Here is a 27442-nt window from a genome sequence, read left to right on the forward strand (position 1 = left end):
TAAAGAAATGCTGGATAAGATTTGAGAGGAGTGAAGATGGCTATAAACTGTGAAAAGAATGCAACCATGAACAATAGGACAGTAGATTAATCTGAGACAGCATTACAAGAAAAGGGCAAGAAGACCTAGACAACCTACATAAAGCAATTTTAAAAGAAGGGAATATGAAGGAGGCCCACGCTAACCTGAAAACGTTTCTACAAATTTGGCCACATGCCTCCACCAATTACAAAACAAGGGGAAAGAAGGGGAGTTCACAAGAGATTGTGTAACTGGAAATAAATGAGTACCATTAGGGACTGTGATATGACAAAATAAGAGAACATTTTTTGAATGAGGGGCCTCTTTATTTCCTTGTCACCGATTTATATTTTCATAGCCTCCAAAGACAAATGCTTCATTCTATTTTAATCATTCCTCTAATGAAAACCTTCACATTTAGGATCTTAATGCAGATCTCAATGTTTTAGCCACCTCTAAACTCACAACAATCATAATACTACTGAAGATGTGGAAGCCCTGCTGCTTGCTAGGGTAATAGATAAGAAGATGTGATTTTTAGAATTGAATCCTTACCCTGTGTATATGCACATTTTCAAGTCACCCAAAACTCCTTCTCAGGCAACATGCACATGATAGCACATTTTCAGTGACACATAGAACACAACATTTAAATATTTTTGCCACTTCCAATAGATTAAGTTAGGATGTTGCTTCTCTGGGTGCAGCATTCATGCACCACTGCATAAAATACTTTACTTGAAAGGCATTTAAATCATGCTGTAAAAATGAGGATCTTTTTAAAAGGTAAATCATGAGATGAGCTTTTCCTTGGCTCTCTAAGTTATAGCTGATTCTGGGGGAGAGCTTTCTCTTGTTGCTATTACTTTGTCCAGAGAGTGAAGCTGTTTGTATATGGATTATATATTTTTACTCTGTGTGTGCATGTGTGCACGCTCGCGGATGTACAGAAGATCTGTGTCTGTGTGTATTTGTAAAAGAAATGCCCTTTGTCCTCCCAGATACCAGCCCTATTGAATAAAGCCCACTGTTTGCTGGTATGCACACCTGTGAGAAGGGGAGGGAAGGGAAGCTTTTGTTTTTGATGTCAGAGGCCCATTTACTGATCTGAATAACCTCAATGATCCATTCACACCTTTGTCTTTCTTCTCTTATGTCTGAGGTCACTTTTCCATGTCTTTGTTTTTACTTGTCTAGTCACATGTGTTCTGAATAGCTGCTCAAAGCCATTCAACATTTCTGTATGTGTGCTTATGCTTATGTGTGTAGAAGGGAGGGAGGTGGAGAGGAAAGGAGGCTGATAAGCTGTGACAAGTTGAACAAAACATACTTCTGATCTTTTTCTTTTAAAAATACAGAAAGCATTATGGTTTTCTGGACACAGCACATAGTCCAGACAAGTAGAGCTTTCAGAACTAAAAGGCCCAGACTTCTTCCTCAATGGCAAATGCAGGACAAGCTCACCCAGCCTCATGAATGTGCAATGAGCAGATTCAAAAGTGGGAAATTGCTACATGGTTATGGAGTCTCCATAGACTCAAAAGTCATTTCTATGAGCTGCTTCAGCTCTCCCACAAGTGGGTATGTTGTAGAAGAAAACTAGAGTAAACTAGGGGTGGTATGTTTCCCTCAGGAGTAGAGTTCCAACCAACCTGACAGTATTCTCACATCAACAACTTTTATCTCACATCTGTGCTCTCAACTACATCCTCCATTCTTCCCCCACTTACTACAAATCTACCAAATTCATAACAAAAATGGGGGGAAACAGGAGATCGCAGATGAGAGCATGGAAGAAGGGGGATTTTGCCGCTGCTTCAAGAACTAAAGAGTAGAATCCTACATAAGGAACGTATCAGTGGACAGCTCTCATGAGGATAAAAATGTACTATGGTCAGGGGTTCCCATCACTGAACTCAATCGGTGCCCATAATAATGCCAGTTTCACCCCCAAAGTCTTTGAAGAATTATTTGCTAAGTGGTATAGCACTTAAAGTTTTTAAAGGGTGCCGTGCTACTCTTTTCTTTAAAAGGAAAAACAGCACTTTGAAGGTTATTAAGCTTGGGATAAAATCTAAGAAATAAACAGGATGTTAACAACAGTAACGTTTCTGCTTTTATATCCATCATACTATTTGAGCCAATTTCTGTTCCTCTCTGTGAAATGAGTTGGCAAAAAACAGAACTGGTAGGAGTCACTTAAAATTAGGGCTCAAAAAATAACTTCTTTATGAACTTCTCCACTGTAAAGCTTTAGTTTTGCTTTACACAGCTCCTGGGCCAGCATTTTGTACCTACACAATACTGGTTTGTGTCTAGAACACCTCCCAGATGTGTGGTTATTACACAAGAGTTTTAACTTCATAGGTTGCAAGTAGGGTAGCCAGGTCCTCTTACCGTCCTGGTGGGAGGGGGGACCTGGCACCCCCCCCCTTACTTGTTCTCTTTGTGCATATGCTTTGCATGAGCATGCTCCCAGGCCTGCACGATTACATCACTGGGAAGTTACGTCATTGCACAGGCCTGGAAGCATGCGTGTGTTTTGCAGTGGGCCAATTTGGCAGTGGGCCAAAACCAAAAAATTGTTTTTATAAAAGACAAATCAAATATGTATGATAAATTAGATCACACTCTATTTAAGGTGTCTAATATTTTTTCAGGTTATTTTTTGGGAGCGGGGGGGAGAAATGTTCTGATTCTAATTTTCCCATATCGATGAACAATTACAATTACAAATAAGGGAGTTAAAGGATTAACGACAAGGATATTTTGTAACTTTGTACAAAGTTGTAACTTTGGGTAGGAATGTTACATGTGAAGGCTGCAAACTTATCCATATTTACCTGGACATAAACTTCATTTAAATCAAGGGAACTTATTTCTATTTTTTATTATTATTAGATTTATATTATTAGATTTATCTGCTCTCCCCGCAAGCAGGCCCAGAGCAGATAACATTGAAAAGTTACAATAAAATATAAAAACAACAATAATATAAGATTAAAACATCAACACTTCAGTTTTAGTAAAAACAGGCTCTTGATGCAGCTCTCACATGGCACAACCCAACTTCAGAACCCATGGAAAGCTGGTAAGCGGACCTCAGAAATCAAAGGAGGGGGAACACAGACCTCCTCCTTCTAAATAATTGTCAGTGCATTCCTAAGGGGCAGGGGAGTGCTCAGGAAGCTGACTAGGAGTTAGGATGGTGGGTCTGTCACCTATGCCTTCGAAACCCCCATTTGCAATGGTGCAGCAGCCGAGCCCCCTCACTGGCACCCAATCACAGCCCCCCCCCTATTTAACCCCTAGGTGGGGCACCCATGAACCCACGTAAGTAGAGACATGGAGGATCTGCCCAAGAGCCCTCTGCTGTGGGGAATTAGAGCCTGAGGCAGGAGAGAGTGCACATGGTGGCAGGGCAAGAGTGCACAGGAAGAACTTTGCAAAAATTGGGGAGGACTTTGCACCCACACACAGGAGGAGAGCTAAGTCCCAGATGTCTGACACACAACTCTCACTCAAGTTCTCTTTCAGGGAACCCATGCCATGAGTCCCATCTTGGGGCAGAGTCACCAACAGGTAAGAAGGAGCTGAGGAGCTGGCTGCCCTGGTTTGCTCATTCGCACCCACCGCCACTCCTCCCTTGCACATGGGCCAGCATGCTGGCCTCTGTGGCTGAGGTTGGCTGGTGGCCAGGGGAGGTGGCCCGTGCCCCCAAGACCCCATGGCTCATGCTTGCCAAACATGCAGTTGCTCGGGGAGCCATGCCAACATAGCTGTCTTGGGTGGGGGTGGGGTGCTACCAGCCCATGTCAGGGCTCCCTTCTGACTCTCTCAGCCAGAGGAGAGAGCTGTGCACAGCTGTGGGTCAGGGTGATTGGGTGCTCACTCTTGTAACTCCCTTGCAATGGTGACCGTGCAGCCCCTCATTGGTTTCCCTCACAGGATCAAAGCTCTATGCAGCCATGACAGCAGCAGACCATCCTGATACAGCTGAGGAGCACTTTCTTGCTGGAGGGGTGCCCATCATTGGTTTGCTGGCAGCACCTGCAATGATGGAGCAGCAGCCACCACCCCCAGGCATGGACACTCCGCCAGGTCGCGGCAGACCTGGCTGTGGCTTGTACAAGGCCTAGCCCCTCATCCTTGCCTCACATGTCTCTTCTTCCTTTCTAGGCAGGTTGCAACCCATCAGGGATGTTGAAGAGCATGGCTGTCTCATCCTCTGGCAATCCTTCATGACTGCAGCTCTCCAGTCAGCCTGTAACTCAACCTTGCTCCCGAGAAAGCAGCATGAGAAATGGCTCCCCCAGCTCCAACTGCTGCACACACAGACACAGTTCCTATACCAGGCGAGTTGTCCAGACATCCTCTGAACGTTTGGCAGTTCAATAAAATCTCTGTCAAACAACAACGTTCTCCCAGTCTGTTTGCTTGCCTGTAGATGACAGTCGCTTCACCCTCATATCTCACATCCCCATAGGGCTGCCCCTTTCACACACGGGGGAATGATCTCCCCCCTTGCTTCAGGGCAAGGCTCCTCTCAAGGCAGGTGCCTCTGTTGAGGCACAGTGACCACAATCATGTGGGTCTTTGTGCCCTGAGTAGCATTGACAGGTGGCAGCAGGGATGATCACAGCCAACAGATTGGCTTTGTCTTTCCCTGCCACTCATAGGGCTGTCAACTGAAGCCGTTCTGCAATTGGTAGATGCTGCCGAGGCTGTCAGGCCAATAAGGAGCATTCTTTCCTAGCTGGGCCTCACGGCACCTGGCCAAACATGCAACACCAGAATAACTTGCTCCCAAAATTCCTTAGGGAGTGAACAAGTGCAATCGAGGATCCGCGGGTGGATGGCCACCTCCGCAGGAGTGAGGGTTAGAATTGCACAGCCTGCATAGGATCTAGCTATGAGAAGAAAAACAACTCCCAGCACAAAAGTCAGAGGACAAAATAGATGAGTAAGTCAGTGATTTCCTGGCAGTAGTTCCCGTGGCACACATACCTTTGCATGCTTTTCTGTGAGTGATTGGTTTGGTCATGTCCCGATAGTAGCCTTCCTTGCAGTAATGGCAGTGACGCCCTGCTGTGTTGTGCCGGCAATTAAGACAAACACCTCCACTCTTGCGGCCAGATAATTTGTAGAGCTCCATGTTAAAACGGCACCTTCTGGCATGCAGGTTGCAGTTGCAAGCTGAAAAGAAAAGAGAGAAGCAGAAATGTTGCTGTTAGAGACTGGTAGTTCTTATAGATTAAGTAGGTTTACCTTTGGCTTAAATGGTTCACCATGACTGGAACATACTGAACAGTCCTGAGAATATCTAAACAGGCACTCTCGTACTCTGTGCTCAAAAGCAGGATGCTATTCAGCATTGCAGAGTAGAAAGAAAAATCAGAGCAAAAATTAGAAAAAAGATGGTTTGGCAGGATCCACCAAAGCACTGTAATGTGCAAAGTAGTGCAACTCAGGAAGGATATGAACTTTTTCAGAAATACAGCAAACACAAGATATTAGATTCACTGGAAATGTTAGTTGCATTTGGCTCCCTTCTAAACCACAAACTTTTGACAAAAACACTATGCCACATAATGGTCCGTTTCTCTTTCCCATCAGAAAATACTGGTGACTGTCATCCAAGTCACCTGGATTTTGATTAGAACCAAATTCAGTTAAATGAATACACGCTACTTTGCAATCTCAGCATGCAAGATAGGTGGACTGTAAGTACAGTAAACAAACAAACAAATAAATAAAATATTTGTGAGTACATTCTTGCCATGGCATATCCCACTGAATACGGAAAAGAAAATTTAAATAAAAATATATATCGACAGGGTGGTAGAACTTGCAAAATGTGATAAGATTGTAATCTTATCACATATACATGGCATGTCTGTTCCACCTGTAGTTAGGTTTGTGAGGTGGCTCAAATAATATACATAGAAATGAAATTAAATACATTAACTGAAAAACAAAAGCAGAGAGAGAAAAACTAAGCAACAGCAACAGGCTAGGACTAAAACAGAGCAGGTAACATGAGGGTGGTGGTGGTGGTGGAAATCTGTGAGAACAGAAACATCTACACCTGCTGCTACCTAAAATTCGGACAAGTAGATACCTGGAGGGAATCATAGAAGAGGCACTACAACAGAAAAGGTTCTGTCCCTAGTAGGCACCCTTTTCAACTCAGAAGATTTCAAATGAAGATGCTAACAAATGAGTAGACTTATGCATATAGGAAAGTTTATGCATGCCTCCACATTGTGCTTGAGCTGGGAAACTGAATTTAGGTTGATCTAGACCTAGTTCCAAAAATGCATCATGTATTGTTACTTCAGTTGTCATGGATCACAAACAACTGACATAAAAGAAGAAGCCACTGGGCTGCACAGAAATTCAATTGAAAACCTGTCTCCTAAAGACAATACCACAAATAGCAGGTAGTATTCTTCATTTCTCTATACTGGCTAAGGTCAATTTCTATATAAGACCATAGCTATGTCTAGCTGTCTACATGAAGATGTAAGGGATTTTAAAGTCTAAGAGAAAGACTTCTAATTATTCAAATATCTGTGGCTTTGCCAAGATATGGACCAGTTTGGGATGGGGGAGGCAATATATCCCTGGCACACTGTCCCCTCCCATAACAAATTCCTTCCATTAACTCAAGGAAGATCTTGTGAATTACTCTACATGGTTAAATCACACCAAAAACTCCCCAAGTAGAGGCTCACTCTTTACCGAAATACACGTGAGCCTGATTTAATGTCACAAAGTTGCTTTTAGCAAACCATCAGCTGTTCCTTTTCTCCCCCAGAATTGTCAAGGAACCATTAAGAAAGTTTCCTGAGGGGAGTATTGTACATTGCAACATATTTCAGATATTTTCTTTTCTCTTGTTTTTACTTGCTTTGTGTCCCCACACAATGCATGCCCATAATACTAATTCACATCTGGATATCTTGGCTCATCATAAAGTTGCTGTAGCTCATGCTTTTGCCACCTTACTTTAGAACAGAAATATTATAATTCCGCAGTTTCCTGCAGAAGACAAAAACATGATCTTTGCTTATCACATTTCAAGCCTGAAAAATACTTTATAGCTCTTTTTTTTAAATAGTAGTCACAGCACTAATGTGAACAGCTAATCTCTTCCCTACGGATGTCCTAATACCCACTGCTGGGGCTTGAACAGATGCCCTGCAATCCCAAAGAAGCAAATCAGACAACTGAAGTAAAGGACAGCTTCCTTAGGTAAGGAAATACTACCCGATTCTGAGTGGCAGAGTTTCACTAACAAAGGTAGGTCTTAATAATTGCCAGACGGGAAAAAATGTTCAAACTAATTCTGAAAATATCTCCATGCCATCTCGGTTGCAGAGTTCTTGTTGAGGATTGTCTGCAAAACTGAGCACTTTCTGGCCCCATAAAGAGAGCAAGTGACTGAGAGGATCTGTTTACAGAAATCTGGATTCCTATGCTTCTGTCTGAAAATGTTAATGGTGAAGGTGAGCACGTGTTTTGAATCTGAATTTTTTAAAAAAGACTGTATTTGGCACTTTTTGGATTTCTTTATTTCTCTTCAAAAAAGGTGATGTAGACATAACAAAGGAACTTTAGAGGCTGTGTACATCATTTCTGAAGAGTAATAGGAATGCCTTTTCCCTTATTGCTACTTGGTCAATCTGATCACATGTAAGCCAGCATAGGTTTACATATGATATGAGAATTATGTACATGTAATGGGAGTGGCTCACTGCAGTTCACCTGTTCACTCAGTTTTCTAATATCCAATTCCATCCGCTTTCCCTGATACTATACAAATCAACAGGATAATGTAGTTGACTAGAGCAGATTACTGATATATATTATTGCTAAGAGGAATTTCTTTAAAAGTAAGGAAAGTTTTTTTAAAATGTGCTGGACAGCAACGTACTCTGCTCATACGAAGTGGATTTAATAAAATAAGAAAACGTTCTTCACATGGCAAGGCATTCATGAGGAGAAGTGGGTTGTCTTTCACTCTTTTTTCTTTTTAAATGAGTACATTAATGTGGATGAAAATATATAATGCACACATCCTTCATCATACTAAAAAAAGGAGGGGAGGATGTGTTAAGAATTGGGCCAATAAAAATATTGATATTTCTACAGCACAGAGATGTAGAGATGATTTATAAGCCCCAGAGTAAATATGAGTCACTCCCCTCCCCAGTTGAGTACAATGCATTGCTAATGCCTCACGGTGCTATTTTCCCACTCCAGCTCCTTAGCAACCCTGCTACTGCATCTTCTATCTCATCAGCTCAATCAAACTTTCTGGTCTGAAGATCTCAATCTTGCATAAAAAGGCAGTAAGCGTAGTGTGCTTTTACAGCCTCCTAAACTCAATCAGTGCATGAAAATGCATATGCAGCTGGTAGCATTCAAGATCAAAACATTGTTGCCAAGGGATACTGTGGAGTTATGCAGTGCTGTACAGCTGTAAGCTCTGATCCAATTAAACTCAGTTATTGGTTAAGTCTATCTGAAAGGACCATTTCTTCAGTTAACTGCCACAAACTTATATTCAAGAGACTTGGCCATGACTCTCTCTGTGTGTTATGTGCTGTTAAGTCGCCTCCAACCTACGGCAACCCTAGGAATGAATGACCTCCAAGGCCATCATTAACAGACTTGCTCAGATCTTGCAAACTGGAGGACAGGCTTCTTTTATTGAGTCAAGCCATCTTGTTTTGGATCTTCCTCTTTTCCAACTGCCTTCCACTTTTTCTAGCGTTAGTGACTTTTCCAGAGAATCTGGACTTCTCATGATGTGACTAAAGTACAATGGCCTCAGTTTTGTCATTTTAGCTTCTAAGGAGAATTCAGGCTTGATTGATGTAGTACTCACTTATTTGTCTTTTTGGGCGTCCATGGTATCCGCAAAACTCTCCTCCAGCACCGCATTTCAAATGAATCAATTCTTTTCCTGTCAGCTTTTATCACTGTCCAACTTTCACATCCATACATAGTAATGGGGAATACCATAGTTTGGATTATCTTTATTTTGGTTGCCTGAGAGACATCTTTCTCTTTAAGGATCTTTCCTAGCTCCCTCACAGCTGCTCTTCTAAATCTCAATCTTCTTCTGATTTCTTCATTGCAGTCCCTCTGTTGGTTGATCATTGAGCCAAGGAATAGAAAATCTTGAACAATGTCAATTTCCTCATTGTCAACTTTAAAACTGTGTAATTCCTCAGTAATCATTACTTTTGTCTTCTTGATGTTCAGCTGTTATCCTGCTTTGGCACTTTCTCCTTTAATCTTGATCAGTAGTAGTTTCAAGTTTTCAGTGTTTTCTACCCGCAATGTGCATATTTGCATATCTCAAATTGTTAACGTTCCTTCCACCAATTTTCACTACACCTTCTTCTAGATCTAATCCAGCTTTCTTTCTGATGTGCTCTGCACAAAGATTGAACAGGTAGGGAGATAATATGCATTGGCATAATATGCATTGGCATATTATGGCCATCACATGGCTATAAATTTAGTGCCAAACTAGTGCCATCTCCCACTGAATGCTCACCTTATTCCAGCTCTCTTGTGATTTCACCATTCTCCCCAATTCACGCTTTGTGACTCTTTATGTCGTCTTTATCCACTTCCATGTGAATGCCCTGGATTGACTATGAACGCTTTGCAACACTAAAACGCTCACTGTCCCCGATCATCTGTCTCACCTAAGTAATTTTTTTTAAATGTCAGCCTTATAGCGCTATAGCGCTATTCTGCCATGGGCGGGAAACCTCTGCTACCTATCACGATTGGCTTTTGGGTTGGCCCAGCACAACATTGGTATAACAGAAGAGTGATATAATGCAAATATGTGAAAAAAATTTTTTAAAAGGGGTGGGATTTTTAGGGCCCCGTTTCCGGAGGCACTTAGACTGACCGTCAAATTGTGCTTTTCCCTTTTAATGTGACTGACTGGAAGTGCAAGCAGTCATCAAAAGATGGGAGAATCCGTTCTAATAGCGATAACAGAAGAAACGATTTCTAGTGCAAAACTGACGAAATAAGGGCCCGTGTGACGACGGCCATTGTTGTCTGACACCTTTGCCAATTGGAAACCATTCTGTTTCCCCATGTTCACTCCTAACAATAGCCTCTTGTTCAGAATACAGGTTGTGCATCAAAACAATCAGATGTTGTGGCACCCCCATTTCTTTTAGCATAATCCATAGCTTTTAATGATGCACACAGTCAAAAGCTTTCTGTAATCTATAAAACATAGGCTGATTTTCTTCTGAAATTCCCTGATAAGTTCCATTAGCCACTGTAAATTTGCAATATGATCTCTAGTGCCTCTTCCTTTTCTGAATCTAACTTGAACATCTGGCATTTCTCGTTCCATATACAGTAAGAACCTTTGCTGTAGAATTTTGAACATCACTTTGCTTGCATGGGAAATTAACTTTGGTCATATAGTGTTTGGAAATAAGAGACAAACATTTAATAAAACAATGGCTGCCCCTTTAAAACTGGAAGTCTTTGAGCAATTCCATGGCTCTTACTGTGGTGGAAAGCCCATGACCCTTGCTCTGTCTCACATATTTTTGTTTAGTGTTTTCTTGCATAATTTCCACAGAAGGAATTTATATAAGAAAAAGAAATCCGAAAGATGAACCCATAACTTTTTTAAAACAAAGATGTTTCTAGTTATCCTTGAGTACACAATGGGTCAGTGAGGGTGGAAGAAACTGCTCAACCAGATACACAGACCTCCACAGTAGAGTATCTGCAATTCTGGGATGCATCATGTAGTTAATAACTGGCCACTTTTGAGAAGAAAGGAACAGCTAAGCTAGATCTATGGATTCTTTAAAATATGCTTTAGTGTGATCCACTCCTTCTTTTCCATCCTCCCTGACCTTAGTTATACCTCATATAAAAGTACCATGTAGACAAACAGCCTTTCCCAGGAGACTTTCTCTAGTGAATACGTGGACTATTATTAGCTCCAACAAAACTTCAGATCCAGCTCAAACAAGCTTTCCTCTTCACTGATTGGCCAGTGATTCATTTTTGCATTCCTTTCATCCCTGACACCTCCTCCTTCCCTTTGCTCTCCTTTGCTCCTAAAATTACAAAAACTTAGGCCATTGTACTACACAAAACTGTTTATTACAACAAATTTGAAACAGATTTTCTGACTATAGATGCACAGTCAATTATCCAGCTGGGCAGAAAACTTAAACTGTCTGTATCACCCTTTCCCCCTCCCTTCTCTATTCTAATCCTGGACTAGGTTTGGAATGTAGCGACATAACAATAAAGTGTTCTGCTTCAATATCACCAAAGTAATCACTGGAAATTACTTTTCTGTGCCAGCTCACTGGGGTTTTGTTGTGTCTGAGGCTGCGCCACCATTGTCCTATCACACATTACAACACCTCCTAACTACTTTAGATCAAATGCAGACACTCATGTAACTATTTATTCCTTGCCTTCACCATGCACCTGTTTGCAGAAAATGAGAGCTGCAAACCATACTATTTATTGAAACTGCAGTCCTTGAAGGCTCTAATTTCATTAGCAGGAGGATGGATTAGAAACTATTGTCTTCCACCCAGTCCCTGAATGACCAGCCTCTGAACATCTTGCCACTAGGCTCTGTTGGCTCCCAGCCAGCACTCACTGGCAATTATGCTTGTTAGCCTGCTGTGTTTTATGTTGCCCGATGGGAGAATTGTCTTTGCTAAGAAATACTCTTACTATTTCCCTCTTACATTAACATCCAAGAAAGAAAGAATGATGCTAGCAGTTTAATAAGGAAAACAACTGAAAAGTAAAGGGTGACTAAGGCCCAGAAGAAGCACAGTTGCATCCCATTGCTCCCATGGAAGGATGGGCAATATTGACCTTGCTCCTTAGAAGGTGGATTTGAGGGGCCAGTAAACATTCTGCTTGAAAGCAAACTGTGCAGTGGCTGCTGAATAACTACTTGTGCAGATAAGTTTCTGTAGAGTATGTGACATTTTGATCAAGGGCCGAACAACCACAGAAGCTTGAAACAAGGGTTGCTACCCTCCAAGCAGGGGCCTGGAGATCTTCTGGAATACTGATCTCCAAGCTACTGAGAGATCTCCTATCAGGGAAGTGATCAGACCCAGCCTTATTTAACTTCAGCAAAGTTGATTGACTTAAACCTATAATTTTGATCTTGTAAGTGTAGGTGGGTAGTGGTGGTGACTATTATGATGTGTTCTACATGGGGCAGCCTTTAAAGAGTGAGTGGAAGCTACAACAATTCTGAACATGGTGGCCAGAATGTTAATGGAAGTTGGCCACATGGATAGGGTTGCCAGGTCTCCTTAGCCTCCCAGTGGGAGAGGGGACCAGCACTCGCCGTTCTGGACGTCTTTGCACATGCGCACACTCCCAAGGCAGCGTGATGACATCACAGGCTCCTGGAGGCAGGCACTCCCAGCCCCTCAGTGATGACATCACTTCTGGGAGTGATGTTGTCATGCCATCCCGGGAGTACAGCCAGGAGGCCTATTCCCTCTCCTTTCCCCCCTACCAGCCAGGTGAATGATGGTGGGGGTAGGAGCAAATGATCCCTTTCCACACCAGAGCACCTGGGATCCCTGCACATGGATCATACTATACTAATTCTATGACATTTTATTGGCTGGCAGTCTGTGGCCAGGCCCAACTAAAAATGCTAGTTTTAATCTTTAAATCCTAAACGGTGCATAACTCTAAAACCCAAAAGACCTCCTCTCCCTACACAAACCTACCCACACTGCACGGTTTTCCTTGGAGACTCTTCTTCACATACACCCTGTATGTACAATGGATAGCTATGCTGTAGAGGATGTCCTCTGGAAATTCTTCCCAAGGGTAGGTTGCATTGCCCCCTCTCTACTGCTGTTCCAGTAGCAGATAAAGATTTGTTTTCAGGAAAGCCCTTGATAGTGAAACATTTTTCTGTTACCTTTCACCATTTTTTATAGTTCTTTCCTGCGTCTTATTCTGTTTTTATGTTTCCATAATTTAGTTTTGTTTGGCTTTTAGTTGGTATTATTTAATTATATAGATTGTTGATGGCTGCCTTGGGAATTGTATAAAATCAAAATGGGGAATACCTTTCAAAAAATAGTTTATAATTGTACAAAGCGTCCTGTGAGAAAACAACACGAGAGGCTTCTCCCTTAACATCAAGACTTGTTAAACATTGTTGGCTGATTTCCTGAACTTCTGGCAGTGCTTTCTCCAACCTGTCTGGTATCCTATCTTCCCTCTTGAGTCTAGCCTTTGGCAGTAGGGCTCTGTATTACAGCATTAAAGTAATCAAAACCTGTATTGAAAATACCTTATTATTGAATATTATTATTATGATTAATCCAAATTCAAACACTATCAACTGTCAGTAATATTCCAAAACATTCTGATCGCTGTTATTCTGACACTTGGCTGACTGGATGAATTCAAGAAATTCAAAAGGAGGGAGGACAGTCAGAGGGAGCAAATGGCAAGAAGACACTGACTTCACATATATGAAACCAACAGGGATGTTTAGCAGTCAAAAGTTTAACACGCAGATTTTTCTACTAAGAGGACTGCACCAATAGATCTTTCCCAAATGTTGCTTGTATCATGCAACAGTTCAGTCTCGTTTCTCCGCTCAATACCTGATTCACTGCAAGGGGAGAATGAGCTCAGAGTACATGTTCTTTGAGCCTGATCCTTCTCTTGCCCCTCTGGTTGGGTTCAGCTTTCTCTCTCCCTCTTCACCCTGAAGCAGCAATAAGGGGGAAGAGAAATGGGCACCAAGGCAATGTGTCAAAAAGGGAATTCACAGTTCCCTGGCCTTGAAAGAGGTAGCAAAAATAGTTAAGAAGTTCCTTGCCCTGGCTGTTGTACTTGTCTCCTATTCAATTCATCAAATCTATAAGCTCAGAGGAAAGTATTCATGTACTACTACTCACGTTAGGAAGAATAGTAGCTACTGGAACCCCCATTATTTTTCTGCAAAAGTAGAATCTGTTTTCTGGTTTACTTCCCTCCTATCTCTTGAACATAGGCCTTTGAGTTGTTTGCATACAGTCATAAGGTAGGTAAAGGTAGTCCCCTGTGCAAGCAGTGAGTCGTTACTGACCCATGGGGGGACATCACATCACAAAGTTTTCTTGGCCAACTTTTTGTTACAGGGTGGTTTTCCATAGCCTTCCCCAGTCATCTACACTTTACCCGCAGGAAACTGGGTACTCATTTTACCGACCTTGGAAGGATGGAAGGCTGAATTAACCTTGAGCCGGCTACCTGACCCTGGCTTCTGCCAGGATCAAACTCAGGTCGTGAGCAGAGCTTAGGCTGCAGTACTGCCGCTTACCACTCTGCACCACGGGGCTCTTTGCTTACAGTCATGCCAGTTTACAAAAATAGTGAGTGATAAACTAGTCTCAAGGCTGATTCATAAACAACATTTTACTCCACTATTTACTATTTACTACACTATTATTTACTACACTATTAGACTATTTACACATTACATGTAAACACACTTAATAGGGCCTTTGGGCTATTTATTAATTAAAATAGCTATAGCCTGCTTTTTCTTGTGGCTCAAGACAGCTTATGTCATAGCTAAAACATTACTATTTAAAATCAATAGAAAAAAACCTAAAGACCACCCCCCCCCCCAACTCTGCCAGAGAGGGAGAGAGACAGAGAGGAGAACGAATGAATTCCTGCCTCTGCTGAGAGAAGCTAGCTGCTTAGCCCTTCCCTCCTCTGTGCCCGGGGCACTATAAGAGTGCCTGCCTCCAGGGGCCTATGCTGCCAGAGAGAGAGGGAGAACTCCTGTCTATGCTGAGAGAGATCAGATGCTTTGAATGGTACTAACTTGCTGTAAGCCTCACTTTGCTGGTCAGCCAGATTTCAATTCTAGCTTTATACATCTCAGGCCTGCGGGATGGAATGTGCTCCTGGGGTCAGAGTATCACAGCAATTTGGGGGAGGGTATAGTGGTGGGCAAAGATACGGAGTTCAAAGAAGTGGGTCGAGATATGGATATGCTTGGCTCCCTTATAACCTCTGTCTCATCCCTTGGAATGATGATGGTCAGGCGCAGTGTGTTTCCTCCTCTTCCAGTTTCATGTTGTGTAATATCACGTTAGTGAAGAACAAAATTGATACCCTCCGGGAGCTTATTAGAAGGGACAATTGTTACCTGGTTTATGTGGCCGAAACCTGGCTGAGTGGAGAGGATGTGGTCTCTCTCACACAATTAACACCACCACTTGGTCCTTCATCAGCCTTGAACAGAAGGTTGGGGGGTGGGGAAGGGATACTTCTCTGAGATATCTTTCCCTTCCAAGGGGTCCCTGCACCAATGATTACTGGCACTGAATGTGTAGGCCTGGTGTGGGAAGCTGGGGAGAGCAGGGGGTTCTGCTGGTGTTCTGACTGCCCAGCTCACCAGCTGACACCCTGCTGAGGCTGTCACAGGCTGTTGCTGATTGGGTGCTGTGGTCCCCTAGGTCATTGGTCCTGGGGGATTTCAGCAGCCATACAGAGGCTTTCTTGTCAGGGGCAGCTTCAGACTTTATAGCTTCCATGGCGACATTGGGTCTCCCCCTCAGTTTGTGTCGGTTCCTATGCATGAAGCTGGCCACACACTAGATTTGATCTTTTGTGCAGGGATTGATCTGGAATTCACGGCTGTCTGTTAATTGATTTCATTGTCAGATCATTTCCTCGTTAAGGTGAGATTGAAGTTAGTTGCTCCCTCTCACTTGAGCAATGAGCTGATTTATGCTCGCCCACAGAGACTTATGGATCCTAATGGACTCCGGAATGCTTTGCAGGATTTCTCTGGGCCCGCTGGCAGCTCGCTCAATGGGCTTACCAAGTCCTAAGATAAGGGTCTTCAGGAGGCCATCAACAGAGTTGCTCCCTGACACCCCATTTACTCTCAGCAGCTCCATGGTATAATGAGGTACTAAGAGAAGTTATGAAGTCATTAGGACAGCTAGAGTATAAATGGCACCAGAGTTGTGATAAGACTATGAGAACACATTATAGGGGCTCAGCTGAAGGCCTATGAAGTGGCGGTGAAGGTGGCAGACAGGAATTACTTCTCCGCCTCCATCGCATCCACTAGTTAATGTCCAGCTCAATTGTTTAGATTGATTTGGCAGTTAACTATTGCTATGGAGTCTAAAGGGGTAGATGATTCAATTTTAAGCTGTGACTTATTTGAGACTTATTTTACAGATAAAGTCTCTGTGCTTCATGCCAAACTAGCTGCCAAGTTTGTTGCTAGTTGCTAGTAGCATACCAGAGGCTCTGTCTGCATTGTTTGGATCCATTCTTAGATTCCTTCAGTCCACTTACCCCAGCAGATGTTGACAGAACCCTGATAGCTGTAAGGCCTAGCACCTGCTCATTGGACCCCTGCCCCTCTTGGTTAATTAAATCTTGCTGTGATGTTGCGGGAAGTCTTTTGCGAGCAGTTATTAACTGTTCTCTCATGTCAGGCCAATTTTCTAGCTCCCTTAAGGAGATGGTAGTGAGACCTCTGTTCAAAAACCAACCTTCAATAAAGAGGTGATAGTACATTACTGCCCAGTGTCATATTTGCCTTTCCTGGATAAGGTCATTGAGAGGGTGGTGACTAACTAGCTTCAGGGGTTTTGAATGTTATATCAGCGCTTGATCCATTCCAGATTTTATTAGCTCTGTTGGTAGCATTTGACACAGTTGACCATTTGGTTCTGGTTGACCACCTAGCCTCACTGGAGGTAAGAGCTACAACCTTATAGAGTTTTTCTACTTTCTTCTAGGGACACTCAATATATATATACACATCACACACACACACGATATGCCCTCCAGCAGATGTTGTTAGGAGGTTTGAGGTTGGATGCCACCAGTATGCTGATGATGTCCTCTACCTTCCACTTGATAAGCAACTAGAAGCAGATATCTCTTCCTTGGACCAATGCCTGGATGCTGTAGTGGAGTGGTTAAGGGGTAGCTGGCTGAAGTTGTATCATTGAAAACTAAGATCCTGTGGCTGGCAAGGACTTCAGCTGTGAGGAATTTGTCACTTCCATTACTGCTGAGGACTCCATGAAGAGTTTGGGGCTTTGGCTTGATTCTAAGCCTTCCACAGACAAACAAGTGTCCATGGTGACTAGAACAGCAGTTTTCCATCTTCTCCAGGCCTGACAATTTCCCCCATATCTATCTCAATTTGACCTTGCTGCATTGATTCATGTGACAGTCACCTCTCATTTAGACTACTGCAACTCGTTCTATGTAGGGCTACCCTTGAAGATGCTCTGGAGACTTCAGGTGGTACAGAATGCGCTGCTAGGATGCTGACCCCAAGTCACCATAGTCAGCTTATATAATACCAATTTTGAAGCAGCTGCACTGGTTACGAATTATCCACTGGATCCAATTAATGGTGCTGGTCCTCACCTTTAAAGCCTTCATGGTGTGGGATCCTCATACTTTTGGATCCACCTCTCCCATTATGATCCCCCTCCTGCCTACTTCATTCATTTTCACAGGGCTTGCTGGTGGTTTCTGGTCCCAGTGTGTCATGACTTTCTTCCACCAGGAAGAGGACCTTTAGGTTTGTGGCACCCTCTCTTTGGAATGCACTGTTGGAAGGCACTCATGCTCAGCAGGGCCTGTTGATGTTTTGGAAATTCTGTAAGGGAGAACTATTCCAGTGCCCCTTTACTATCTAATATTCTTTTGTGAGGCAGAGCAAATTGCTGGGCATTTTTATCTACCTGCAATTTTTATGTTATTCACCAAGTTTTATAGGCTGAGGTTTGGAGAAGAGTGTTTTTTAAAATTTATGTGTATTAGGCTGCTTTATTGTGATTTTATTGAATATTATATTTGTGTACTATTTTTAGCAGTTGTATTTGTTGTGAACCACTTAGGGACCTTAACTGAAGAGAAGCAGTATAAAAATTGAATGAATGAATGAATGAATGAATGAATGAATGAACTCTATACCCCATTTAAAGCCCTGGCCTTGCAATGCCTCCTGAAGATTTCTAACGATTGCACTCCCCTCCCTTCCACAGGGAGCCTGTTCCTCAAAATGAGAGTTACAGTAGAAATGGCACAGGCTCTGGTTGATGTGGCCACCTTCAGTAGGGGAACATCCAGCAGGTGGCAACCTGAAGACTGCTGTTGGTGCAAGGGGAAGAGACGGCCCTTTTGTTGGTGTTGTTAAGAAAATCAGCATTGGGAGGGAGAACTGGAAGTGAAATTGTGTGTTTGTTTGTTTGTGTGTGCGTGTGTGTGTGTGCATACACAAGCATGCTTAATCTTTTCCCATTTAACAGTTTCTATGCTCCAAAAAGTATAGCTCAAAAGGCCCAGTAGAGATGTGAAAATCTGGGGCGGGGGGACAGGAAAAATTTTTTGGGATTGGGGAGGTATCTTTTTTCCCCCTTGAGGACTGTTCTGCTAAAGCATTTATAGGTTTGTTTTTCATGAATATACCAATTAATATAATTATATAAGCTAAGTTATAAATTATGCATTTTATGTTATTAAGGCAGTAAAAAAGTTTTGTTTTGATAAGAAAAAAGTATTGCATAGATTTCAATTTTTCACAAAAATATCAATTCTCATAATACTTTCTGGAAATTCACATTTCTAACTTGGTTGCTTATATGCATTGACACAAGATTTGGTTATTCTGTAGCTCATATCTATTTAACACATTTGAATCCTATCCTTCCTCCAAGAAGCCTAGAATAGTGAATGAGCTTCTCGTCTCCTGCATTTTATCCTCACATAGGGATCCCATCCTCCTGTGTGAGGGCGCAGGATCCCCCATTCCTAACCTCTGCCCCTCGCCACCGCTTACCTGGCCAGCAGGGAGAAAAGGTGAGAGAATGGGCCTGGGAGGCAAGAAACCTCCCATGCAAGTATGCTGCAGGCATGCTCTCAGTGGGCATGACATCACTTCCTGAAGTGACATCATCGTGCCTGGAGGTGGGCATTCTCCTGTGCTTCACAGAGGCCAATTTTGGCCCCCACTTGGCTGAATTGGTCCCGCACAAAGCATGAGAGCATGCCTACTGCTGGCATGATGATATCACTTCCCAGAAGAGATGTCATCATGTTGGTGCCCGGAGAAGGTGCGCACTTCATGTGCCTGCGGGAAAGAGACTCCCAGTATGGGCCAGGCTCCCTCCTCCCACCAGGTTATAGTGACCTGGCAACCCTATATCTCACAACAACTTTGAGAGGCAGATCAGGTTGAAAGGGAGTGGTTCCCCAGACAGCCTTAAGGTGGAGTAGAAATTTGACCCTGTGTTTTCTCAGTCCTTGTCTAACTGAGCCTTTTGTACACTCCAGCATTTCATAGATTTAAAAAGCAATGTGAATCTAACATCTTTGTTCTCATGTGAAAGATTATTATCCGTTCACCATTGCCTATACATTGTTGATAGCTGTCTTCTGTATACTGCAGTATACTCATTTACATAGCAGAAGTCTAACCTGTGCTGTTTTAAAAGCCGAGGTTAATGATATGCTCGAGAAAGATAATTGTTCTATAATCTCTGACTCTCAGCACAGATGCCAGGACTGATGCAAGTTGAATGCGAGAAACCTTTTTTCAGGTCCAGTTAAAATACCTAAGAGCTTGTTAAATGTTTGTTTAGAGTTCAATTGGAATCCACTTGGGAACTATTTGTCCATTTAAAAGCTGTGCAGTCACACCTTTTTATCTGATGCCGATCTCTGTTACAGTTTTCACTGGTCACAGGGAAAGCAGAACACAGAACCTTCCCCATCTCCTAAATTTTGTAGAGCTATAAGTATTGATTGTTGGCCTTGCTAATCACATAGGTCATGCAATTAAATTGCATTTTGAGGATTGCCAGATGAATCTATTTTAAAATCTGTTTATTTAATAATGAACAACATATCTTTTTTGCAAACCTGTCAAGACACAGAGTTTCTCATTGCCTTTAGAAGTATTTTTGAGTAATGTGTATCTACCAACACTTTTAAAGATATTATATAGTGTTTTAAAAAGGGGTTTCTTGCCTTCTTTTTGTTAAAATATATTTTAACATAATAATAAACAATATGGATAAAACATTGTTACATATGAAATACTCATCCTAAAAAAAGAGTCCATAGAGTCGATATTACATGAGAATGATTTTCCATACATACTCATTATTGCAAAGTATTGTATGTTATTTTATTAATTTTCACATTCAACATTTGACAAAAAAACCCTTGCTCAACTGATCAGTCAAATATTGGTTAAATTTTGTTTATATATAATATATAATATATTATAATATATAAAACAGATCAGTAACACCAACAGAATTACAAAATAATAGTTTTCTAAAACAGTGGTCTTCACTCCTTCCAGACCTGGGATCCCATCTGTAATCCAGAAGCAGCATGGAACAACTAACCAGCAAACATGTGACTCACAGTCACATGACAGGAGGGAGGGAATCCATAGCTATGAACTCACCAGTATCAAGGCCAGGATAGTGGGCAGCTGACCAAGACAGCCAGGAAAAAATACAAACTGAGCCCTAGGAGGTATACTGTAGTGAGGAGCAAACAACAGTTAGAGCCATGGAGGAATCCTCTCTACAACCAAATTACCTTGCCTTGCTGTTTTCCTTCTTCTATCTTTCTGTGTGGGAAAGATGAACCCATCTTAATTGTCCTGCACACATAAGTATGACTGTTTAGCTGTGTTTCATGTGCTAGTAGGATCAAGAGTGGCAGGAGGTGCAATGTCCTCCCTATGGCAACAATTCCTTCCAAAAAGCAGCAAGTGTGTGTATTGTTTTGTACAGAGGTTTGTGATCTTGCACCTGGAGCTCTATGACCCATTTCAGAATCCCAGTTCATGGATTGAAGACCACTGTTCTACAAGATTTCATTTCTTCCCGGAACTTTCACAGAGCATTGTATCTGATTACATGGAAGATCCTCCTCCTCACAGCAAATGCCACCTGTCAGCAGCACGTGACACAGTTGACCATTTGGTCCTGGTTGACCGCCTAGCCTCACTGGGGGTAAGAGGTACCACTTTACAATGGTTTGCCTCTTTCCTTCAAGGATGCTCAATGAAGGTGGTCATTGGGGATGAGAGTTCATCCCAAAAGGAGTTACACTGTGGGGTCCTACAGGGATCAGTCCTGTTCCTGATGCTTTTGATATATACATATGTTTTTTTAACATGTATAACCTTTCCAGCAGCACCATTTCCCCAAACAAAACCACCTAGCATACAGTTACTAGACTTTTTACCTTCTAGGGCTAACAACAGATTGGGAAGGGGGTTATGTCTCAATTGGCAAAACCATGGGGGGAAAGGCTTAGCCACTCTCCTTGTGCACCATGCCCTTGTTCCAAATTGGGAGCCCTTCGAAAAGCACTAGAAAGTTCTGTTCACAAAGTTTGCCTTTTAGATTGTTTGTATTCAGAGTTATTTTCTCTGTTTTGTAGGTTCCACCACCACAAAATTTCTGGCTATGGACTTGTTCCTTCATGTTCTTAACATTTGACATTTTGATATAAATGGCCCATGTTGAGTTCCATGGAAAAAAATAAAGGGAGCACTACCATTTCTGAGATGTCCTTAATGTACTTGATGAAGGACACCATCTGCCATAGAAATCTGCAGAAGCCATTCATATCTATGGCAAAAAACAAATTCAGCTGTTAGTTAGTCCTGCCTTAAAAAACACTTTCCTCTTAATGGCTTTCACCAAAGGCACCAAATCCTGTTTAATCAAACAATTTATTCGTGGCCTATAGAAGACTTCTTCCTTCCCTTGCCTGTGTTACAGAAGCACAAACACAAGCACAAGCTATGAAAATTCAGTCTAACAATTCACAGTGAATTCCTATTCATAGTATCGGGGGGAAGGCCTTAGCCTGAGTTCCCTTGTTTGTTGGTCCTTCAGGCAACTCATTGGTTATTGCATGAAACCAAACGTTGGATTAGATGGACCACTGGTCTGATCCAGCAGGCTTTATTTATGTTCTAGATTTAAAAAAAAAATTAAGCTCCCATAGGCTTGCTATTACACAAAACACTTCCATTGTGCATATAATAATTGTAGCTGTATATCAAAGGATGGTTTATTTATGAAACCAAATCTAAAGTACTGTCCATGCAATCTTAAAAGCACTTTTTTTTTTTAGGATGGTCGTCTGTATCAGGATTTTTCTGGAAACTCAAAATTGGGGCATTATGTCCTTCTGGTGAGTATCACAGAGCTTCTAGAGAACCTCAAACTATTTAACATCTTCAACCTAAAAATCATATGAAGGATAGTTGCAACCAGGGGTCATTTCACAGAAAAAGAGCTGGAGGAACTCATTAGCATAACTCATTAGCATAACTCATTAGAATATGCCATGCCCCTTGCCATCACCGGAAGTGTGTCATTGGCATAGCTGATTTGCGTATGTCACACCCCCTGACATCACCTATCCTGGCTGTTTGGGACCCAATCCTGGCCATTCAGGGCCGAAATTAGACCCAAAATGGCAAAAAGGGGCTGAAAATGGCTGAAAAGGGGCCCAAAATGGTCAGGATCAGGGCGCTGCTGAGTGAGAGAGTGATCCACCACCTGTCAGAGGCCTGATCCAGGCCGTTTCGGCCCCAATCCAGGCTGAAATGGGTCCAAAATGGCTGAGAGTCAGGTGGGCAGGGCCACCTGACATGTGACCTCTTTGGGGAACTGCCGGAACTGTGTTCCAGCGCGTTTCCCCTCAAAATGAGCCCTGGTTGCAACTGCTGCAGGGTTCCATAGTGAGGGCTGCAATTTGACCACAGAATGAAAACAAAAATGAAAGAGCTCAGCATTCTTGAACTGTAGTTATTGCCTGGCTATTGGTTAATACCATGAGTCAATTATTCTATCTAAACTGACTGCAACATCTCACAAGAAAAGCTGTGCATTATCCCAAGCTAAATAGCTCCCCTTATATTTTCCCCTTCTGTTTTATTATGAACGTAAGGTACTCCTTATCCTAACATTTAAAACCCCAGTTTTACCAAAACAGTTGCCCACAATTTGTCTGCTTTCTATTTTCACTTTACTTTTGAGATGTGCCCCAAAGAGGTCTACAGAGAACCATTATACTTGTGACTTGTGGCATTGCGGAGGCACAGGGAGGGGGAGGGAATGGGACCAAGGGTATTCAACAACCTGCAGAAAAGGAAAGTCATTCAAGCTGGATGGATCTGCCAGAAAACAAGCACAACAGTAACTAAACAAGTCAATGTTTTATTTGACACCTAACTCTTTTTGCAACTGTATGTTGTTGTGCGATGGCTAGTGCAGACAAGAGCAAAATCACGCTGGTGTCCAATGATTACAGTGGCTGAAAGCATCTCCCATTTCTAGAGAGTGTGGACCATGCCATTAGATGATAACAACCACAACAATAACATTCCATTTATATACTGCCCTTCAGGACAACTTAATGCCCACTCAGAGTGGTTTGCAAAGTATGCCATTATTATCCCCACAACAAAACACCCTGTGAGGTGGGTGAGGCTGAGAGAGCTCCAGAGAACTTTGACTAGCCCAAGGTCACCCAGCTAGCTTCAAGTGGAGGAGTGGGGAATCAAACCCGGCTCTCCAGATTAGAGTCCTGCGCTCATCATAACCACTACACCAAACTGGCTCTAATTTGAAGGTGTGCCCATTTACAACTGATGGAGATAAAACTGCATATGTTCTCATGCTGTCAATCACATAACTGGATTTATTATTTTGCCCAGTTTGTTTTGCCAACTATATCCACAATCAGGATAACTGAAGTTGACGAAGAATGGATTCCTTCTAAGCTGTCATCAGTGCTTATAGGCAAGGAAGGATCCTAATCCACATAGGTGACGGTAAGCACAGTTATTCCACAACAACTTGCAGGGAATACATAGATGAGATCTTGTGTCTGTGACATGAATTTCAGATCCTTTGAAATGTAGAAGTCACCTCCAAGCAGAGAGGTTAAGTATCCCAATGACTGAGTATTTGCCAGCTCTCAAGAGGAAGAAATGAAAAAGGTTGACTTGACCTGCCTTTTATTATTTTCTCATTGATAGATAAATCCAGCAGTCTGTGTGGGAAAATGTCCCTCATGTCAGCTCAAAGATGTCCACTAATACACCACAACTGACTTTTTCCACACAGCCAGTTTTGTAAAACGATAATTTCCCTCTGCCTGGTCTCCTGCCTCGTGCCAGAGAAATGGAGCACAGAGCGAGCTCTTTGGGAGCACTTACAGGGTCCTCCTTCCTATGCCAATGAATTACAAACCTCCGCTCAGCTGCTTGATGTGCCAGACATGCTAACAGAGGGTTGACAGATTGCAGCTCTTGGGAAGTGCTGGTTTTTCCTCAGAGGCAGAGCTGGCTCCAGGAACAGTTGGCAGGTTAAGCTGCTTGTTTCTGCCCAACAGAGCAAAACCAAGTGTTTGTGCTGCTGTAGTATAGCTTGGCCAAAGAGGCTTGATCTTAGTTTCCAAGGTGGGGCTTGGGGTAGGGGGTGGGAGACAATTTGTTTGCCCAGGATAAGGATCATTCAGTGGCTGATTCTCCTGCTGTGAAAGTGTGTGCATGGGGCGGGAGGCTCAGGAGCCAAGGAGAATATTGAACAATGAGAACTTTTATTTGGGTTTCATGCTTCCCCACAGACGTCCAGTGTACTTGATTATCAGAGAAAAAGGGCCAGCCATTTACTATGCTGTGGTAACTCCTGTAAGCTTAACGTTTGTGTTTTTCTATACGCCCACTATAACAGGTTTCCTGTCTCCCACCTCATCAAGAGGTGGTTGATGCCACTGAGTATGTCATCCACATATGGAGCCTTCTTAGCCACATGGTAAAAAAAACTATCTGTCTTTGGGATCCTATGTATAAGATAAGTATTAGATAAGATAAAAGAAGAACTAGAGTCTGGAATCTTCTGAGTGAACATAGAAAGCAAGCTCTAAAGTAATAATATTTGTCATTCTAAAGTGAAACTCATACCCCATCTTCATGGACCTTTTAAAAATACATTTTCTTCCAAGCATTAACTGTAGTTAAGGCAATCAATTTAAAATCAGAACTGTTAGTTCTTCTGTTATCATATGGAGCTACTTGCTGTTATGTTATGGGATTGTCTGGTTGTTGTCATATGATGCAGGATATATTATTGGGCTAAGCAGGACTACAATATTTAAGCTGTACTGATTAAACCAACCATTGTTAGAAAGTAAAATGATCAGCCTAAAACTGCCTCCAATAAAAATCAATTACTTACTGACAATCAATCTTTTGAATGTGAAAGGGATATGTCGCAATCTGACAGATAACACATTTATCCCATGAATTTACTTATTAGGTCAGTAGGAAATTGGTAGGGGTATGTTGGCCCAGTATATGCAGCCTAACTGAAGACATGCAACAATTGGACTTGGAAGCAGTGATGGAGAATCCTCACTTCTACCATGGAAGCTGGAGGGGTGACCTTGGGCCAGTCACATACACTCAGCTCAGCCTAGCCTACTTCACAGGGTCATTGTTGTGGGGAAATGGAGACGGGGCAGGGCCTCTGAGAGGAATTTTATGAGGTGGTGCAAAAAAATTTCAGGGCCTCTTTCCTGCTCCATTAGCCATAGTTTTTTAATCCATAATGGTTTTACGCATAAGTTCAAAAAAGGTAAAAAAAAATAGGCTGTCTCTTTACTTAAAAATGAGCTTTCCTTGCCTTTTTTTGGTGAAAAATTTCTAATGACAGCATCAGAATTAATTGTTCTGGCAATGTTTGATTCAATAGTCTGGCCAAATCCACAAGATGTTCTTGAGACATTGTAGACCTTGTAGGCCAACAATATAAGATATAAATGCTAGTCTTCATATGTAAACATTTTATGGGACTGCAGGAAATTCTTGGCCCCCCTTTGGGCCTCTTTGGGCCCCCTCTGGGCCCTGGTGCGATGCACCTGCTGACCCTCCCTATCATAGGGCCTGAGAGGGGGAAATGGAGTTCTAAACTGCTTTGACTTCCCATCTGAGGAGAAAAGAAGGATATAAACAAACAAACAAATAAACACAGAGGTTGCAAGTAGCTGCACAATATAAACTTTCGAGTTCTGCCAGAACTCTTCATCAAGTTAGAGATTTTAAAAGTTTCAGGAAGTGGCCACACTGCCTGCTTATTTAAAATGTACTATTTATTTAGAAAAGTGTTATGTCACCTCTCAAGAGAACTTGCCTGAGGCAGCTTATAAAATAAAATGTAACAACATAAAACCTTAACAGTTATTAATTAAAATCCAGCATTAAAATCCCAGCCACACCATAAAAACACTGAGCAGCATAACTGAATGTAACGGAAGTACTATAAAAATCTACTAAAAGTACTATATATTATACTATAAAAATGTACTAAAAGTACTATAAAAGTTCTATAAAAATTATGTTCAAAAATCAAACCCTAATTAAAAGCCTAGGTAAAGAAAAAAGTTTTGACCTGATACTTAAAAGATAAGTAGGTACCAGGTGGGCCTCAAAGGGAGGGGCATTCCATAGGCAACGTGCCACTACCAAAAAAGCCCTGTCTCTGGTTGCTACTCACCTCACCTCTGAAGGTGGGGGTATGGAGATCAGGACTTGTGAAGTACGTCTTAAATAGTGGGCTGGACAATATACGACAATGTAAGAAATAAGATTCTGTGATCTCCTCAATAGTGAGAGTGTAGAGTCCCAAATGACTCCTGAAGCCTATTGACCTCACTGAAAATCCACAAATTTCACTTCCCACATATTTGAAAAAAGTCACTTGTGTTTTTAAAAAAATATGTAAAGTTTGTTCTGTGCTTGTGTGACATGGGTAGCATAAAACACATGGAGCCAAGGTTCCAAAATCCAAGAGATGCTGCAAGTCTAAAATTAGTTTAATGAAACACACTAGATGCCTCAAGCCAGCCAGCTGTGTCTCTTGGAGGTTTGCCACTAAACTTCCAAAATATGAGGCATAAGGCAGGTCTAAGGATGTGGTATTTTCAGTCAAATTGGTATTCTCCTCCTCCTATCCACACCTCCTGGGGATAGGGTAGAATCACTGCCTATCCACCATAGTTAAATGGATAAGAGTGAACAAATTGACACTAAATCCTGAAAAAATAGAGGTAATGCTGTTTGGGAAGGCAGAGATCTCAAAGGACATTATGCTTACCACCTTTGAGGGAGTTCAGCTGACTCTGACTGTCTTGATCAACAGTTTAGGGGTTATACTGGATGCAATATTATTGAGGTAGAAGCAAGTTAATGTAAAAAAATGCTTTCTATCCACTTAATTTCGCCTAGAAGATTGGCCTTGACACAGCCAATCTC

At 42.1% G+C, this 27442-nt stretch overlaps 1 protein-coding gene across 2 annotated transcripts in view; it reads right to left on the reverse strand.

Moving 5' to 3' along the window:
- Nucleotides 1-27442, reverse strand: part of NTN1 (netrin 1) — a 195514-nt gene that overhangs the window by 74899 nt on the left and 93173 nt on the right. For both annotated transcript variants that reach the window (XM_054977333.1, XM_054977332.1), the window contains exon 3: nt 5029-5217. In XM_054977333.1, the coding sequence (XP_054833308.1) occupies nt 5029-5217 (189 nt within the window). The remainder of the gene's footprint in view (nt 1-5028; nt 5218-27442) is intronic.

Source organism: Eublepharis macularius, chromosome 4 (genome assembly GCF_028583425.1).
Source record: "Eublepharis macularius isolate TG4126 chromosome 4, MPM_Emac_v1.0, whole genome shotgun sequence".
Classification (NCBI taxonomy): domain Eukaryota; kingdom Metazoa; phylum Chordata; class Lepidosauria; order Squamata; family Eublepharidae; genus Eublepharis; species Eublepharis macularius.